Consider the following 16,107-nt stretch of genomic DNA (forward strand, 5'->3'; position numbering starts at 1 on the left):
CGCGGGGAGCTGAGGGCGCACAGGTAACGGTCGCGTGGTCACAGAATCTGACATTTCGAATCGCCCTGCCCATCTGGGCCTCGGCTGCCCTTGGCAGGCCAGCTGGTCACAGACGTGCTTATGGGGAGAAGGGGCTGGGCTCTTTCGGCAGCGCCCGCCGCGGCCCTTTCCTCGGCCTTCACAGCACACCCTTTCCCCAGGCCCACGCCCCGGGGGCTAGCCCGGAGCAGCCCGCAGCTGCCCCGCAGGTGTGCGCGGCGCGCGTGCACCAGGTCCGCACGGGGACGCAGCGGGTGCGCGCGGAGGAGGGGGAGTACGCAGGGCGCGCGCGAGAAGGCAAGCTACGGAGCGGCGGCACCCCTGCCGTCCCACCCCCTTCTGCCGTCGCCAGCCAAGGATGCTCGCGTGCGGCCCTTCTAGTGTTTAAAGCCGCGGCTCCGAGGGGGTGGCGAGCCAGAGCGGCGGGGAGGGGGCCGCTGGCGTTCCGCAGAGGGCTGGCCCCGGTTCGTCCGCTGCCGTCACCTGACTCGTCGCAAGCGCTCCAGCTGAGGTGGGGGCGGGGATGGGGACGCAGCGCCGAGCGCTAGAGAGACGCGGCGGCGCTGGCGGAGGCGGCGGCGGGAGGGTACCGGCGCGGGGACCGCGGAGCTGAGCTAGGGGCCGGGCAGAGGCTGCAGGCATCGCGGCCCCGGGAGTCCAGGGCGGCGCGCGGCTGCACCTAGCTACTCCGCGCCGCGTCCGGGCTGCAGTGCTTCTAGGGCGCGGTGAGTATGCTGGGCCACACTGGTCCCCTCCCCTGCTCCGGGGGCCTGAGGATTCGAGGGATAATCCCCGGGCACGGAGAAGGGCAGAGGCCGCCAGGTGACAGCTGAGTGGCGCGCTATCGGTGGGGAGGGGCCTGGGCTGTAGGGCCCTCTGAGCTCCTAGCAGAGAAGGGTGAGGCGCGCCGCGGTTCTGGGCGGCCCTGCCTTGGGGATGGAAGGCGAGTCATTCTGCCGCCGAAGCCCCAGGACAGAAGGGAGGTGGCCGCGGCCCTGCGGGCTGCCGTTGGGGAAAACGCTGCGGCTCTGGGCAGCGGAAGGTGCGCGCCTCTGGGTCAGGCGTCTGGAGCCACCCCGGCGCGCACCGGCTCCCGCACCACGGAATAAGGTTGTGCGGACAGTGGTGATTGACAGAGGGTGAGGCCGGGATGTGGCTGTCTCTTCAGGATGTGGGGAAGCGGTACAGCCACACGATGCAAGGATTACCCTGGGGGTGGCTGACAGCCCTGGACCGCGATGGACCCGCAGGGCTTGGCGCGTCGCTGGTCCCAAGAGGCGGTGCCAGGGCGGGGTCCGCGGAGGAGAGAGCCGCCGTGCGGTGGGAGCAGGCAAGGCCAGGGCGCTCCAGCACGGGAGGTGCGGGTGAAAGTGGGACCATCTCCTCTTATTTCCTGCAGAAGAGGAGGCGGTAGGCGCGGCCGGTGAAGATGTCGGGCCAAACGCTCACGGATCGGATCGCCGCCGCTCAGTACAGCGTGACTGGCTCTGCTGTAGCAAGAGCCGTCTGCAAAGCCACCACTCATGAGGTGATGGGCCCCAAGAAGAAGCACCTGGACTGTAAGCATCCTTTTATATAAGTGGGACGCATGCATGTGTGCATAGTTGCCTCAAAGACCGGTGGCGTGGCCTTGGCTCTCAATAATACTGCTTGAAGCCTTGGGAACTGTCTCCCCAGCCGGTCGCGCTCCTGAGCTCTGTCTCTGGCCTTGGAGGTGTCCCCTTGGGTAGGCCTTGAAACATTGTCTATCGAGCCATTTTTTCCTTCTGATGACCTCCAAGGTCTTAGAGGAGGAAGCAAACACACACACACACACACACACACACACACACACACACACACACACACACGGCTGCATAAAAATGTACATTTGGGTTGTGTTCTTTTAATCATCTTTTGTTTTTCTCCACCTTCTATTAGGTTAAGGGAAATGAAGGGTTGCGTGGTCAGGATGGCGAGGGGGCCTGTGGGAGGAGAAACAAACCAGAGAGAAGGGAAGAAGGGGCATTCAGAGGTGGCCGTACTTGTCGCTGTGATTTCTTAAGTACATTTTGGATAATTGTAAAAATCCTGCCTTTTCCTGTGCTGCTACTGAGGATGTGTGAGTGTGTGTGTGTGAGCGTGGGGGAGTGTGTGTGTCATATGTCACTACACTGAACTGAACTGAAATAAAACCAAGCTATTAAATGAGCCGGCCCCACTTCACAGATAATCGCGGTTTCATTCTGCACGTCTTGGCACACTTCCTTTGTCCTGTTCTCAGAAACTGCTGAGTGGGATGACTGCTCAGGTCACAAAATGGATGTAGTCCCCTCATTTGAGGTGGTACAGTTTTAGAAGGAAACTTTTAACACCTCAATATTTTCACATGGTCATTGGGTGGAGAGAGCTTTATTCTGGTTTGGGATCTATGTATTTCTGATGTGGGTTTTTTTTTTTTTTTTCATGCTGTTAGTGTAGTAACTCTTTTGTTGCTGGAGGGTAAAGTGACCCTTGAAAGGCTTTCACCTGCTTTGCCAGTGAAGTATCCTCTAAGGCTACCCCAAATAGTAGTCTGCAGTTTCTGTCAGTCTGTCTGACCTGCCTAGAGTTTGCTGACCTTTGACGAGGTTCCTTGCTAAATGCCAGTGCTGGCGTGAAAAACAACACATCCTATTCCCATTTCACCCCCTTGACCTCTTTTTTTGTTGCTTGGTTTTTATTTTGTTTTGTTTTTCCCACTCAGTCCTTTTCCTTCTGTCTCTTGTGCTGCTGAGAGAAGACTGTCCCCACCATTACAGACAGTTCTAGCCCTATCCTTGGCACGAGCAAAGCTTGAGAAAGCTTGCAGCTGGGCATTGCCTGAGCTGCCACATAGCATTGGAGACTTTGCTGTCTAGAAGTTTATCTGCGGAGAAGACGTTAGGACGTCTTTCCTGGGGGGAATGTTTAACAAAATTTATTGATCACAGTATCATGTGTTACACACTGATTCCCAGGTAAGACAGGCTACCAAAGCCAAGACATCTAACAGGAGCAGAAATTATAAATTCATGACTGGCTCATTTTGCTGCAGCGTGCTGAATCATTTAGCCATCTTTCCATCAGTTTCCCCAACTCTGGGAGGCTGACTCACAATTCAGTGGTTATGTCAACCTAGAAAACACACTCATGACAAAAAAAAAAACTGTTTAGGTTATGGATTTTGCTTCTTTTATGACTGATCGCTACATCAGTGCATGACAGAGAGCATTCTCGGGTTTGGATCATTTCAGGTAGATGCCGATAAAGACTGGGTTCCCCAAATCTAATTAGTTACCTTTATCCTTATAGATCTGGAAACATCTCTCAGGGTTTGAAAGCAGGGTGTTTCCAATACCCCCGCATAGGTTAATGACTAGAGTACTTTAGAAGATAACGCTAGAAGATTCTATGTTAAGAGAAAGAAGCTGAAATAGGAACTGATTTTTTTAATTATTCAAATAATTATGTGGGTTTTGTGTGTGTGTGTGTGTGTGTGTGTGTGTGTGTGTGTGTGTGTGTGTGTGTTTACTGAGCCTTTTTAGCCTGAGTGACAAACCCCAATTGCCTTTAACTACTGCATTTAACTGACATCTCTGGTTGTAAACACACTTTGTTGTGAAAAGGGAAAACATGCTCACCCTATCTCCAAAGCACTTATGTTGCTTGAATGGCTGTGTATGGACCTCAAAACACACACACACATTTTTGTAGTTTCTCTACATGGAAAAATTCATAATTCTGTCACTTTAAAAACTTAACAAGATCCAAGTTCTGAAGAGCCTGTTTATTTAAGTTTTGTTATGTGCCCAGAATTCTTCATGATGCTCCTTTAAAAAGCAGCAGACTCTCAGTATCTAAGAGACAGAGGTAAAGTAACATACCAGTTGTAAAGGTGCATTGATCTTGTTATTAAGGCATGCGAACTCAGTGCCTGTAGACACTGAACCATCCAAATAGTAGCTGTTTTAGTTTTGAAAGCATTAAATGTTGATTAGGAGGAAGAGAACAAAACCATTTGGTAATTTGAAGCAAAAATGTATTGTTAGTTTGATTTGTTTTACGCAAGTTTAGTTTGGAGTTTCGGTTTGGATATAGTAAGTAGAGTTTAGGATTATGTGATTTTTCTAAAAATACTAGATTAATTGGTCTCAGAATCTTTATGAAACAAATATTCAATATTAGAATACTGGCTTAAAAACTAATATATTTGGATTAAGACACCAAAGATTATTATTGCTTGTTATGGTCATTCATAGTATATGATTTGCATGTTTGACGGGATGAGTCCTTAACATTTGGTGGAAATCTCAAATGGGGAAATGTGTATGTGGATAAGGTTGATAGTCTCAGGGTTTTTGTTTTGTTTTGTTTTGTTTGCATATGGCATTAGTTCTTGAACCCAGAGCCTTGTGTGTGCTAGGCAAGCACTTCACCACTCAGTTTCATTCCTAGCCCAGATTTTCTCATTTCCAATGACAGTGTATTTCTTGAAGGGAGGAACAGATCCACAAAACCATCCACATAGTCAGTCGCTATGTGTTAAATATTACAGATATGGTAAATATTAGCAATCTAAGTAAAGATTATATCTTATTTTAGATTTTGCATTATCTAAGAATTTCCTTTTCTACCCTACCATCCAGTAATAATGTTGCCCCATCAGCACGTTTAGACTAAAGACGTAACAGGTACTAGTTTTCAGGGCTGACATATGTCGTCTCCCCTTACTTCTTCTGTAATGTCCTGTGTATATTTGGTAGCATATAAACTGCCCAGAACTTAACAGGCATTTGACTATTTGCTTACTGCTGAGCTACATGGCAGTGGGCTTTCCTCTTCTGTTCTGTGGTTAGCTTAAAAGGTAACCCAGGCTAAATGATCAAGTAAAAAACTTAGTATGCGCTGAGTACTGAGCTAAGTACTGTGCCTAGGCTTAACAAAAACACAGTCAGTCCAAAGAAACACCTGTATAGGGAAATGCAGAGTGCACTCTAACCCTGGTGTGAGATTCACTTGAGTGATTTCTGTATGTGCCATTAAAGGGCCTGAACTAAAATAATCACAATTCACACTCCATGCATCACCAATAACATCAAGCCAAAGCTAATGGAAACCCCATCTGCCTACCAGAAATCTTATTTTTCTTTCATTATTATTCTTAAAGATATTTGATGGCAAGTTCATCCTACATAAGAAGCAAGTGATTGGAGTCCTGAATCTGTTGGGAAAATATTAAATTTTATTAATCATTCTCTTTTCCGCCAAGGCCCCCAAACTAGTGTTCTTTACTTACATTAGTATGTATCTATACGCTTAGTATATCTAAAGTATGTTATGATTTACAGAGTGCAGTTTTAGCCAGGTGTGGTGGTGCATGTCTGTATTTCCAGCATTTAGGAGCCAGAAGCAGGAGGAACAATTCAAGGTCATCGCCGACTACGTAGTAAGGCCACACTGGTCTACATCAGACCCTGTCTCAAAAGACTAAAAACCAAAAGAAGAAAAAGAAACATAACCTGCACTATTACAATGGATGCTATATTTCTGCTAAATATATTCTTTTATATACTGAAAGATGGGAAGATTACTGAATAAAATTAAGTACGATAATATATGAAAGATACTGAGTACATTGTGTAACTAGCTTTCGGTGTAAGTACACTAATTGGCTGTAGTATTTACCTTTGACTAGTTGTTTCGACTTAACTGTTTGCCACTGTCTGGACACACTCTATTATTCCCTATACCCTAGTGTATTCTGCCTTCTAGATTTCATCAGAAGACCTAGTCCAATTGTGAAGATGTTTTAAAACAGAATATGTCATTTTTTTGGACAGTCAAGAAGAGATGGGGACAATACATACTCAAAAATCCTTTAATCTGACTACCATTTCTTTGACAAGTCCTAAAGGACACCTGAGCTGTTCTTGGCATTCCAGGTGGGGAGAAAAGAGGCCAAGCAGGCTGAGTGGCTGCTATGGGGGAAAGCAGTGGAGTTCCAAAGGCCATTAGCTGTAGTTCAGTGAGATGTGCAGACTTTGGGTCTGGCTAGTCTCAGTGTGTGATACTTTGATTTCCAAGCTTTAAAATAAAGTTGGTTGTAAAAATGTTTTAGGGCTGGAGAGATGGCTCAGAGGTTAAGAGCACTGTCTGTTCTTCCGAAGGTCCTGAGTTCAATTCCCAGCAACCACATGGTGGCTCACAACCATCTGTAATGAGATCTGGTGCCCTCTTCTGGCCTGCAGGTGTACATGTAGGCAGAGTATGGTATGCATAATAGTAAAATATAAATAAATAAATAAATAAAATAAAAATAAGAATGTTTTAGGTAATGGGACAGGATGTACTTTTTAGCAATGGAGTGAAAACCAGGAAAGAAGCTGAGTGGAGTGGAAAGGTTTGTCTTTTTGTTGTTGTTGTTGTTGTTTTTGTTGTTGTTGTTTTTAAATCAATTAAAAAATTCTTATTGTTGGTTCTGGAGGTTCAAACCAGAGTTGTATACATGCTTAGCACATGTTGAGTCACAAAGCTATATCTCCAGTCTTTAAAAAAAAAAAACTGATTTGCCAGGCATGGTGGTGCACACCTTTAATCCCAGCACTCGGGAGGCAGAGGGAGATGGATGGGTGTGAGTTCAAGGCCAGCCTGGTGTACAAAGTGAGTCCTGAACAGCCAAGGCTACACAGGGAAACCCTGTCTCGAAAGACAAACAAACAAAAAACCAAAAATAAAAATAAACTGATTCATATCTGCTTTTCTAGTGACTTGAAAATGGAAGAATATATAAGACTAAGAAGTAGGGGTTTTCATATCTTAATTACAGTATTAACATGCAATACTTTTTAAAAACCTGGGATTTAGTACACTGCTACATTTGTTCTAAAATTCACTTAATGGCTGATGAATACTCCTCTGTGACTTTGTCTGTACATTAGGTCTTACATCTTTCTTTTAGCTTTGCACAAAAATCCTTCTTTCCAAGTAGACCCCAGTTAGGCTCGGGTGTTCTTCAAGGCTTATCTTGGTTTCTGTAACCTTACAGAAGGTCAGAAGTGACATAGGACCCTGTTCCTTGAAGGCCACCATTGCGTTCACTATAACGCTGTATTTTGGTGACTCAGCCCCTGAGCCAGCATGTTTGGACAGTCTTTAAATATAATCATAGTGGGTTGAAGTCATTTGGAAAGCCACACTTTTTGCCATTAAAATATTTACTCCTGTTTCTTTTCTCTTGTAAATTTCCTCTGTCTTTGCCTAGAAACCTGTTTACTTGTGTTTCCTTGAGGGATTTACGTAAGGTAGGCAGTCACTGTTCTGCCTGGGTGTCAATTAATTATACCCTGTCCTGTAAGAAGTGGACTCTGCCTTGGGGCCGTGGGGTGAAAGTGCACCCTGAAGCCCAGTCTTTGTTTGCCTACCTGCTTTCTTACTCTCCTCATTTGTTCTACTGTGTCTGTGTGTGTGTGTGTGTGTGTGTGTGTGTGTGTGTGTGTGTGTGTGTGTGTGGTGGGGGAGACACCACCTCCTTGTGTAATGAGGTTTCTTTGTTACACAAGGTTAAGGTGGACCCATGCTGTGTGTGAAAGGTTATGTAATGTGCTATCCCAGCAATCCTGGAGACAGATGCTAATTCTTCACCTGCTCTGGGTTGTTTTGCCTTTTGGTCTGATCCCTTGATTATCTTCTCTATCAGCAGTATCTTCAGCCTCACATCCTATCTGTTTTACACCCATTTTCAAGTATCTTCATTTAAACAGACAAACCCACCTCTGGGCAGTGTCCCTAGACTCCGTGGACTCTTCCAGAAGCCAGCCTGCTGGCCACACTCTCTTTCCTACTGCCAACTTTCTTGGAGTGGTGATTTCAAAGTCAACAGACACCATTTGTACCCGACTTTGCATATCCCTTGGCTTTGTATTTCAGTCAGGCTTGCCCTATGGGAATTGCAGTTGGGTACCCATCACTGTCCACTCAGTTTACCAGGCTTATAATCTGAGAGCTGTGTCTGACACACAAATATGCAGCCACGGTCAGGACCTCACCATCAGTGCTGAGGTCTTGGTTGCTAAGGCTTCTGTTGGAAGCCTAGGGACAGCTGGGGAGAATGTGTTTGCTGTCCACCGCTGCTGCTGCTGCTACTAGCCTTTACCACAAGAACCCTGCCTGCCACTCTCACCAATGTTTAACACTTACATTTCTCTATGCTTGCTTGACTCCATTCTTTTAATTATGTCAGTTCTAACTTTCCTCTCTCTACAGTTTGGAAGCTATATGTCCAATCGTTTAGTCTTTCACTGACGATCCTTAATTTAATAGTTATGCTTTAAAGTCCATTGGTAATTTTTTTTTTTTGTAATAAAAGAAATTTAGGAACTTTTAAGACTTCTGAGTTGTATACTATGAATGTCCAAGCGTTAGTGCTACTGCAGCTTTAACTTGGTTAGCTGTCGTTAGTGATAGAGACAGTGTGTGCTTAGTCATCACCCCTTCTTACTGGACTGCTTTGCTCACCAGTCCTTTCTTCCCAGTGTTTTCTTGAGTGTAACCCTCTGAAGCTTCCTCAGTAGGCTGTTCACTGGAGAATTATGTTTTCATCTAAAAAGACTTTATTTCCTTTATGGTTTTGAAAGCTGGTCTTAACAACGCTAGGATGACAGTTTCCATGTTCAAATAGTGTTTCCTTCATTTGGCTTCCATTGTTGGTCACAAGAATTTCTTTATCCGCATGATTTTAAATAATCACCTATTGTGGGTGCTTTAAAAAATCTTCTTCAAGCCAGGCGTGATGGTGCACACCCCTATAATCCCAGAACTCTGGGAGGCAGAGGCAGGCGGATCTCTGTGAGTTTGAAGCCAGCCTGGTCTACAAAGTTGAGTCCAGGACAGCCAAGGCTAGCTTCGAACTCACAGAGAAGCCCTGTCTCAAAAAACAAAAACAAAAACAAAAAAAAAATCATATTTGTTATCACCTTTTATACTATGTGTCTACATGTGGCTTCCCTACTGTCTGTCCTATAGGGACTGCATTGGGTTTTCCCGAACTGAGAATAAACATCTCTCTTCAATTCGAGAAAATTCTTAGCCTTTGAATTATCACTGATTGCTTCCTACGCTCAAGCGCGTAGATATATTACACTTCCTTGAGTGTCTGAACATACCTTCCATAGTTCCTGGCACTTTTCTCTTGAGCATTCTTTGGTTTTCAGGTGTTATCTAGTTAGTTTATTCTCTCTTTAGCTTTTCAGATCTTTTCATTTGGGGACAGCATATAAGAAGATGTCCCTTGCTCATCTTTTTGGATCCCTTCTTTATTTCCTTCCTGTGTGTGTGTGTGTGTGTGTGTGTGTGTGTGTGTGTTGTGTATGTGTAGTATTTTTCGAGACAGGGTTTCTCTGTGTAGCCTTGGCTGTCCTAGACTCGCTTTGTAGACCACGCTGGCCTTGAGTTCACAGCAATCTGTCTGCCTCTGCCTCCCCAAGTGCTGGGATTAAAGGGATGACCATCACTTCCACTCCCTGCTTCCTTCCCATCTTTAGCCAAGCTAATTTTAGCCTCTGTTTTGCGGCTCTGGTCCATGCAGCTCTGCTTCTAGTTTAGCCTGAGCCTGACCCTCACTGTGGTGTTTTCACAGATGTGTCATAATTTTAGCATCTGAGGTCATGTTGGTTAGGTCTCCATCAGAGAGAAGCCCAGGGAGCCTGGTGTCACCTAGATAAAATCTGGGCTTGTTTTATGAAAGCCCCACAGGGGTCCCATTTTGAATTGATTTCTCTTTTCCCATCTGATGTAGGTCTGGGTTCATGACTTCTGTCCACACCTAAAAATCCAAAAAGCTCAGAAAATTGCTTTTGTGAATCTTTGGTGGCAGAAGTTGACCTGGTTGTCTTCATACCTCGTACCCTAAAGTATGTATGCTCAGCTACAGAAATATCACCACTGCTGTCAAGAGCATACCTGGGTGTTAGTATGCAGTGTGTCTTAAGCCTTTGCTGAATCTGAAAAGCTGTAAAATCAGAGTTATATGGCCCTAAGTGCCTGAGATATTGGAGTGTTGGTCTGTAGTATAAGTTTCAATAACACATTTGAGAAAGGGGAAAGCTGTGGTTACAAACGCCCCTGAGATTTCCTTCTCATCCACCCTGACTGTAGGCTTAATGTGACACATTTAATTGTTTCCCTTTGCTAAAAAGTTGTCTTCTTGTGGGTGTTAATTTTACTAAGGGTGCAAAACTGGAATCTGGGCACTATACATGTGGCTATTTCTTCCTTAGTCGCAGAGGACTGGTCACCTGTTACCCACTGTTAAATTATGGCACCTCTGGGCCATCCTGATTGTTGCTGTATCTTATGGTTTTCTGAAAGCTCTGCGTGTTTTGATCCTGGGTATTACTTTCGTTATCTTGTGAGGAAGCCAATGGGTGGAAGGATGTCTTGCCTTGATAGTCCACCTGTGCCCTAGGAATGGGGCCTGCCTGTTTCCTCTTGTTCTTGCTCAATTCTCCCCCCACTGGTTCACTCTTGAGCTATGTTTTAATTCATTAAAATTATCATACACGGATTACTTTTAGTCTTCTGCACATGTTGTTTATGTATTTTAGAATCTCGTTTCTAACACCCAGCTTGGGCATGCCTGCTCAGGAATTAAATGGCTCCCTGTGTGTGTCAGAACTGTAGTGATGGCTTCCTCTGTGTGAGAACTGTAGTGATGGCTCCCTGTGTGTGTCAAAACTGTACTGGTGGCTCCCTGTGTGTGTCAGAACTGTACTGATGGCTCCCTGTGTGTGTCAGAACTGTACTGATGGCTCCCTGTGTGTGTCAGAACTGTACTGATGGCTCCCTGTGTGTGTCGGAACTGTACTGGGTTTTCCCCATGGTTGGAGTTTCCTTGAAGCTCCTCTGACACCAAACACAGGGTGAGAACTGGTTTGCGAATTTAAATGTTGGGAAATTAAATATGACAGTCCTGATTGCATGCTTCATTCTTCCCCAAGTTCAGGCCTTTCCCCCATATACTTTGTGTATAAAGATCTCAATTTTACCTAATAACTCTCAGAAGAACAAGGAATTAGACACTATTTACTAAAAGACTGTAAGATTAGCTAATAACAATTTTTTCAGAAAATCAATTTTAAAAGACCATTAAATTGCTTAATATAAACAGTTAATGCATAGTCCTTGCTAGCCTCTTTACAGTTACATTCTTGGGATATGGTAAAAGCTACGTTTTGGCAGGCGGCTTTGGGAATGCCTATGATCCAGACATTCTGGAGGCAAAGGCAGGAGGCAGCTATGAACTACATAGAGAGACCCCGTCTCTAAGAACCAAAACCAAAATAAAAAAATAAATTGCTGGGTGAAACTATAACTGACAAGAAGCATATAATGGCAGGATTTGTAAATTGGAAAAACATTACCTTTTAAATTATGTTTATAATTTTTTGGCTGTGCATTTGAAGCGTATGTGTACTTCCTGTGGTGTGTTTCTCTCATGATTAGATGTCCAATAATTAGGATGCAATATTACAGAAAAAATTTCAGCATTCTGTGTGTGTATGCTTCCATTTTCTTTGTTTCCAGTCAGTTATGGTTGAGGAGTGTTACTCTTCCATTTCTTTCTTATAATTCAGTAATGGATACTTTGTAATGGGAAGGAAAGTTCAAAAAATTAAAAACATAATTTCAAAGTGGCCACCAACTCACAACTTACTCTGAAATTATACTGTTTGGCATTTAATAATAACCCCACTAAAACGATGGCAGTCATGGTTCGGGAGACGGCAAGCTCAGTGGTACAGCACGCTCCTGGTGTGTATACGTGCCCGGCGTGCATCAGTTGCTGGATTTGCTCACCAGCAAAGGAAAAGGAAAAGGAAGGAAAGAGGGAAGAAAAAAGAAAGAAGGAGTGACTTGAGGGGTTTAGAAATCTAACTTAAAATAATATTCTTTTTACCTTTGCAAAGAGAGCGATAAATGTCAGCATGTTTCTTTTGTTTTCAATGACCTAGTTGGAGAAATTAGAAGTTACTTTCAGTCTTGAGGCTTCGAATACTTACTTAGCATAATATCATTATTTATTCATTTAATAAATATTTACCAAATGCCAGGAATTGTTCCAGGAGGCAGGGATACCATGGAGAATAAGATATAGCCCTTGGCATCCAGAGCGCTGGCAGCCTAGTAGGGGAGACAGAAAATGAAAGAACTAATTACCAGTGATTCAAAAAGCATTAAGGTTGAGCAGGAAAAGAAAGACCACAGTGGAGGAGCATTGCAGAAATGGTCTTTAAGGCCGCACTAGAAGGATCAAAGGAACGCACGTGAGAGAGCTGTGGACAAGGGCTGCTTGCTGTTCACGGGGAGAGCCGCTCACGTGGAGAAGGCAGGCCTTAGGCAGTTAAAAGAAGCTGACAGCTACTGGAAGGCTGGCCGTGTAAGAGGTTGGATAGTGTAAAACAGCCTCTGAGCCGGTGCACCTCCGCCTGGGGGGCCGTCAAGGTTGGAGAGAGAGAATCTCAGCCATCTCCAGACTCCCAGTTTTTACACTTAAGGAAGTTAAGACCTGGGGGGCAAAAACCACACGTTCTCTGTGTGTTTATGTTGGTAGTTCCTTCTAACTGTCTTGAGCAACGGCTCCAGTGTGTCGCTGCTTTGTTGGCCTCATCCTGATTGGTTGTGTGATGACAGAGACCCTCAGGTGCAACTCTGACTGCCTGGCTAGTATCAAGAGTCTGCAGCTTGCAGCTGTTCTAGCTTCTAGCCGGGTAATTGAATAGACTGTGGTTTAATGTAGTTCTGTTGCGCCTGGCTTCTCTTATCCCATCCAGGCTGCACTGTGTTCATGTTTTTAATGACTTCTTCCTTAAACACGTTGAGGTGCAGTGTTCTGCTTCTTTCAGCCCTTGTATGAGCAGGAGTGTGCCTGTGGAAGGATCTCCTGCAGCCTGCTTTGATGCAGTTCAGCCTGCTGTTTAACCCTTACATCACACCACTACTTTGAGTATGATTACTTGTTCTTAATTATCACCATTTCCCAAAGGAGGCTTTTAATTTGTATTTATCTTTTTCATAGTAGTTTGTGATTCTGTAGTATATAGTGTATCTGTGTATATCTTAGTATATCTGTGCCATCATGGCAAATTCTGCCATACCAAGGAGATCTCTGTCTCTCTCTCTCTCTCTGTCTCTTTGTCTACCTCTCTCTGTCTCTGTCTCTCTGTCTATCTGTCTCTGTCTCTGTATGTGTCTCTGTCTCTCTCTCACACACACACTTCATTCTATCTCTCTCTTTCTGTCTTTGTCTCTCTCTCTCTCACACATACACACACACACACACACCTCATTCAGCTGTCAATTAGATTTGTAAGTCGTACTCATGATTTTTTAACCTAGTGTTGTGAGCTGAGAGAAGTGTCTCTTCACTTCAGCTCAGCCTTAATTGCTCAGATGGAAAAAAGAGAGTGAGTTGAGTGCTCAGTGGGTGGAAGTAGAAATTAATCTACATGTTTTGGAGGACATGCTGTCAGTATCGGTTGAAAACCTTGAAAGCCCTTTGACCTAGTAATTTGACTTCTATTGGTTTTATCTTAGGAAAATAGAGAAAATGAAGCATTCATGGATTACATCATTTTATGCATTCCTTAGTATTTTATTGAAATCAAACATGTCTTCAAACAGACACTGGGAGCCCTCAGAAAACAAAAGGTTAAGGTATATTTGTCATTGAAATTCAAACATAAAGACCTGGTTCAATTTTTTAATGGGTGCATGTGCTGGTGATAGGTATTACTGGATGGCTGTTTTCTCTTTATACCTCTACCAATGATGACTAGCTTGTTTCTAGGCTACAGGAATATAGAGCACACTAGTTTGGGCAGAAGGAGGGCCATTTTGACCCTTATAACCAAACCAGTGTTACAAAGATGGATGGAGGAGGCCCCTTTGATGCTTATTCAGGATGCCCCACCAGCCTCCTGTTTCGGGTTCTTTTCCACATAAAAGCAGTGAATCAAGCTTCATTCTTGAAGTGTGGATTGCTATCATTGCAGCCCCACTGAGAGAAATTGTCTTTCTTCCTATGGCTAGAGTTTGACAAAAATCATAGAGCGCAATTCTTGTTTACTGGGAGAAATATCATGTCCAAAACCAGTTTGGAGGTGAAAGGATTTATTTCATCTTACTGCTCATAGTCCATCATGAAGAAAGATTAGGGCAGGAGCTCCAGGCTGAAACCAGGAAGCAGAAGCCATGGAGGAATGCTACTTCCAGCCTCATGGCTGGCTCATCTTGTCTTTATATACAACCCAAGACTACCTGCCCAAGAATGGCACCACCCACAGTACACTGGGTCCTCCCATGTTGTCATTAATCAAGACTTGCCTACAGGCCAGTCATATGGAGACATTTTTCTCAGTAGAGGATCCCTCTTCCCAGATGTCCTTAGCTTGTGTCACATTGACAAAAATCTAACCAACATACCATGATTATCAAGCTTAATGAGAGCTACCTTCTTGGGATCAGTCCCAAGAGCTAGGGGCCAGATGCAAATTTTCCATGTTGCTCTTGTTGCAGTGTGTTTTGGATGTCACTTTTCAATCTCTTACCTAGACCTTTAAAGTCCTCCACTGACGTCTAGCTAATAAGGAAAACAGAAAAAAAAAAGTAGTCTAAGAGTTGGGACTAGACCTAGATGCCATTCCTATGTGTTTTATTGGCAAGAACTCAGCCATTGACCTCAACAAAGTTATAGGGTGAAGTCTAGCAGAAGGAAATGGATTGTGAACAGAGGACATTGGCCCTACCAAGTCTAATGAAAAGGAATTGGAAATACTTCTGTTATGCCTGCGGATCCTCTGGAGTTTCACTGCCCTCAGCATGACGGTTCTTCAGATGTCCAGTGAGCTGACTGATGTGAGTGCTTTTCAGAGGGTAGATGATTCTAGAAATGGATGACTAGTGGGCAGACACTGGTTCCCTGACCTTGGAACACATGGCTAATTGATGTTAGTGCTCTTTGCTGTATAACTTGGTTTGGCCTCAAACTTTGACGTGTACACAATGGCTTGGATTTTCACTCCCCAACAATAGTTGACATGTAAGCTGAAACCAACTGTGGCACCCCTAGTCTAGGCAATTTTTCCAAGCTAGCATTTGCAGTAAGCATGGACAGTTCAGAGCCCAGGGTTGATCTGCTAGTGGCCTTGTAGTTTTAAGCTAGCAATAAGCTAGTCCATCAACTAGCATGTCTATCAGGGTCCCAGGAAGTCCAGAGCTCATCCAAGGCCTACCACTGCTGGGGGAGGGGGAGAACCCAGGATTTCTTCACAGGTTCTGTTGCAAGACTCATGTTTCTTTTCCCACCTACGCATGGCATCTCCAGCTTATCCACCCAGTGTTGTAAGAAGTAATAATATAAAACAAAAACAGATAAGATAGCCATGTGGTTGTTGTAAGGGTCAGAATAGGTGTGATCTCAAGGCAGTTCCGAAGCTCCTTCATTACAGGGAGAAACTCCCATGAAGCCTATCTATCATCCATTGGGTAACAGGAGGGGAAAACACAAAGGGTGTGGAATCAGGTAACTGCCCCTGAGCCCATTTACTCCTCATCATTATGGCGTTTGTAGGCTTGTATGAAAGCAAGTATCTCAACACACTCTTAACTAGTGACACTGGGAGGTATGAAGCATACAGCTTTAGAGAGAGCAGTGAGCTGCCATCAGATAACCCGGCCTAACCCCGACTCTGTTGCCTTCTGGCTCTGATCTTGGGCAGGTAAATTGAATTATCTGGGTCTCTGTCTTCTCTCTTCCTAAGGCATTATGGGGTTGTGGTAACAATGAAAGGAATATGTTTGCTAAAACAAGAGACAACAAACCATGTTGATCTACAAATTATTCTTATTAGACAAAAAGGCTGACGTGCAGCAGTGAGTTTGTTAAAGAACAGCCTGACTGTGGCTGCTCTGACCTTTTCTGTGGCATCTGCTTGAGAAATGATAGGGTTTGTTTGTTTGTTTGTTTTGTAGATAATATGAAAGGAGAATAAGGCAACTAAGCCTTCACTGTAG

The 16,107-nt window shown here is 44.5% G+C and overlaps 1 protein-coding gene across 15 annotated transcripts in view; it reads left to right on the top strand.

Annotated features, from left to right (window-relative positions):
- Window positions 1–309: 309 nt before the first annotated feature.
- Window positions 310–16,107, top strand: part of SNAP91 (synaptosome associated protein 91) — a 116,520-nt gene continuing 100,722 nt past the window's right edge. For 8 of the 15 annotated variants that reach the window (XM_084754950.1, XM_084754959.1, XM_084754963.1 and 5 more), the window contains exons 1-2: window positions 573–764; window positions 1,439–1,598. In XM_084754950.1, the coding sequence (XP_084611076.1) occupies window positions 1,469–1,598 (130 nt within the window). In that variant the 5' untranslated portion in view covers window positions 573–764; window positions 1,439–1,468. Of the gene's footprint in view, window positions 551–570; window positions 765–1,438; window positions 1,599–16,107 lie in introns of those variants that run through there. The other 7 variants (XM_084754962.1, XM_084754964.1, XM_084754951.1 and 4 more) reach the window with 4 other exon arrangements.

The sequence above is a fragment of the Acomys minous genome (genome assembly GCF_964271855.1).
Source record: "Acomys minous genome assembly, chromosome: 13".
Classification (NCBI taxonomy): Eukaryota; Metazoa; Chordata; class Mammalia; order Rodentia; family Muridae; genus Acomys; species Acomys minous.